The sequence below is a fragment of the Triticum aestivum genome, chromosome 7D (assembly GCF_018294505.1).
Source record: "Triticum aestivum cultivar Chinese Spring chromosome 7D, IWGSC CS RefSeq v2.1, whole genome shotgun sequence".
Lineage (NCBI taxonomy): Eukaryota > Viridiplantae > Streptophyta > Magnoliopsida > Poales > Poaceae > Triticum > Triticum aestivum.
The window spans coordinates 16706739-16709209 of NC_057814.1; the positions used below are offsets into that span (position 1 = coordinate 16706739).

The 2471-nt window shown below is 49.3% G+C and overlaps 1 protein-coding gene across 1 annotated transcript; it reads left to right on the forward strand.

Moving 5' to 3' along the window:
- The first annotated feature begins 353 nt into the window (after positions 1-353).
- LOC123164190 (probable glutathione S-transferase GSTU6) lies at positions 354-2266 on the forward strand. Its single transcript, XM_044581607.1, has 2 exons — positions 354-518; positions 1664-2266. Exons 1-2 carry the CDS (start codon positions 372-374, stop codon positions 2066-2068), a joined length of 552 nt encoding a protein of 183 aa, XP_044437542.1. The 5' UTR covers positions 354-371; the 3' UTR covers positions 2069-2266.
- Positions 2267-2471: the final 205 nt, after the last annotated feature.

The window sequence follows — 2471 nt, forward strand, 5'->3', positions numbered from 1 at the left end:
TCTTGATGTACGCGGAAATATGGTAACCAATATAGAAAAATATACTTAAACTCGCATATTATAAATTTATACTAAGTTATTAGCTGATTTTCAACCCTGCCCTCCCAAACGTTGCTAGTGCAAAATACAAAGAGGATAGTTAATTACAACTAAAGAACGGCGTGGCATTGCACGCTTCAGACATGGATCAATCGTACACTTATCTTCATTGGTCCTTGTGCCACAATGTAAACCCTAAAGCAGCCACGCACATTCCCGAGGACAAAATGGGCAGGTGGTTGGATAGGGATAGTGGAACGCTTGTTGCGATAAAGTGATGGCCGATTGCACATTTCAAGGCGCACGGATAGCTATCAGTGCACAATCACCGAATGACGACGCATTGCCATCTCGTATACATACAGACATTTGTGCAGTACCTTGACGACGCCTTCGCCGGCAACGGCACCTCCATCCTCCCCACCAACCCCTACAGCCGCGCCGTCGCCCGCTTTTGGGCTTCCTACATCGACGACAAGGTTTGTTTCCTATCGTTTGGTTTGAGCTTGGAGAGTCGGAGTTGCATCTGTTGGTGCTGCCTCCTCGCAGCGCCTCTTCTTCCTTATTAGCGCTGCCTGTCACATCTCTCTCTTCTCTCAAGAACACACAACCATGGTAGAAACTAACACGCACAGTCGCTAAGGAGAAAACTACCTTTGTGTTTGCTCCCGGTGAGAAACACGTATGCTACATTGTTTCCTCCAACTGACTCAACTTTTTCATTACTCAATGTCATCCGTATATACACAGCTAACATGGCCAGTACTAGCCTGATATACTTCATGCGTACGTGCACCCAGAACGTGTCCCACTAACTCCACTAAGCAGCTACATGCACGTCATGCTCAACGCTTGTCAATCTCTTCTCTACGGCCATAGGACCTGGCTAGCATGCGATGCACACGCACTAACGAACTACCCTACAAGGCGACTAACAAACTAATCCATGCAGCTAACATACTCTCATGCTCTACGGACTTTGACTGTGGCAGCCGCTTCACACGGCCCTCCGGCATCTCACACGTAGTCACGTACGCCGTCTCTCACGGCATGTCCAATTATGTACAGTCAGCCGTCCGTAACATCAGCCACGTAGGAGAAAAAATAACATGGGAGAGAGAGAAAGGGAAAACTGCTCGCATCTGTCTGTAGAAATAAAGACGGTCTGTTCCCATGTGAATCGCTGCTTATAGACGGTCAATTTGCCGTTGTACCGAGGCCGCCGCTTATCGTGCGTCGCATTTATCTCGTGCTTCGGGAAAACATACTTTCCCCGTCTCCCGCGAACCTAAAAAACAGTTTTTCCTTCTCCCATGGACTTTGTATGCACATACGTTACAGCCGGCCAAATAGCCAGCTTGTTGTACGTGCTGTCTACAGCGTAGTCCATAGATGACGTGTATTCATGCTATAGACAGAAGCCGACTGAACCAGTGTACATGCCCAACTCACCGTCCACCCTCTCCGAAAAAATGACTAACCGTCTTCGTACGCAAAGCACGTACACCTTGCTGGCACCAACTACAACTAGCTACATGCGGAACTCAAAACTACCTGCTGATACATCATGATAAGATTACTGCTAACAACATCTCACAGGCGCCGTTGTGTTTTGTTGCCGCAGTTGTTCCCTTCATGCATCGGCATTCTCAAGACGGCAAAGCAGCAGGAGAGAGCTGACAAGGTGGAGGAGACCTTGGCGGCGTTCGGGCTCTTAGAGGCCGCCCTGGCGGAGTGCTCCAAAGAAGGGGAGGCTGAGGCACTGTTCTTTGGCGGTGGCTCTCTCAGGCTGCTCGACATTGCCCTCGGGTGCTATCTTCCCTGGATCGAAGCGATAGGCCACCTTGCCGCCATGCCGCCATTCCTCGATGCGGCTAGGACACCAAAGCTGGCCGCGTGGGCGGAGCGGTTCAGGGCCGCCGAGCCGGTAAGGGCGCTGCTGCCTGCGGCGGACAAGGTGGAGGAGTACATCTCAACGGTTCTTTATCCAAAGTGGAACGCCGCACTCACTGCGTCGGCAACTAATTAGAGATCATGTCGCCCCGTTCCATCGTTGTTGCTGTGCTCGCCTTCAAATTCAGTTGGTGTTTTCACGAGTTGTTGTGCTCGTTGAACTTTTGTTACTTGGTTATTAGGGTCTGATCGCGATGGATGGTGCACATGCGTGCACTGTCTTGGATCTGACTTTGCTGTTTTGGGAATAAATTAAAGCTTCGTCAATCTTTCATCGCTTTGTCAAGGACTTTTTTTTCCCAAAAATATCAGATCTTTCCCTAATTTAATATTAAAGGGAGGATTGTTTCTCCAGTTTATTTGGTTTACGGTGGGACCAAGATAATTTTCGTACGTCGAGGTGTTTCCACGGGAGAGTTTTCTGGTTCTCCCCATTCGTTTCAGTCAAAAAGACAAATCAGGACGCAATGGGCCGGCCC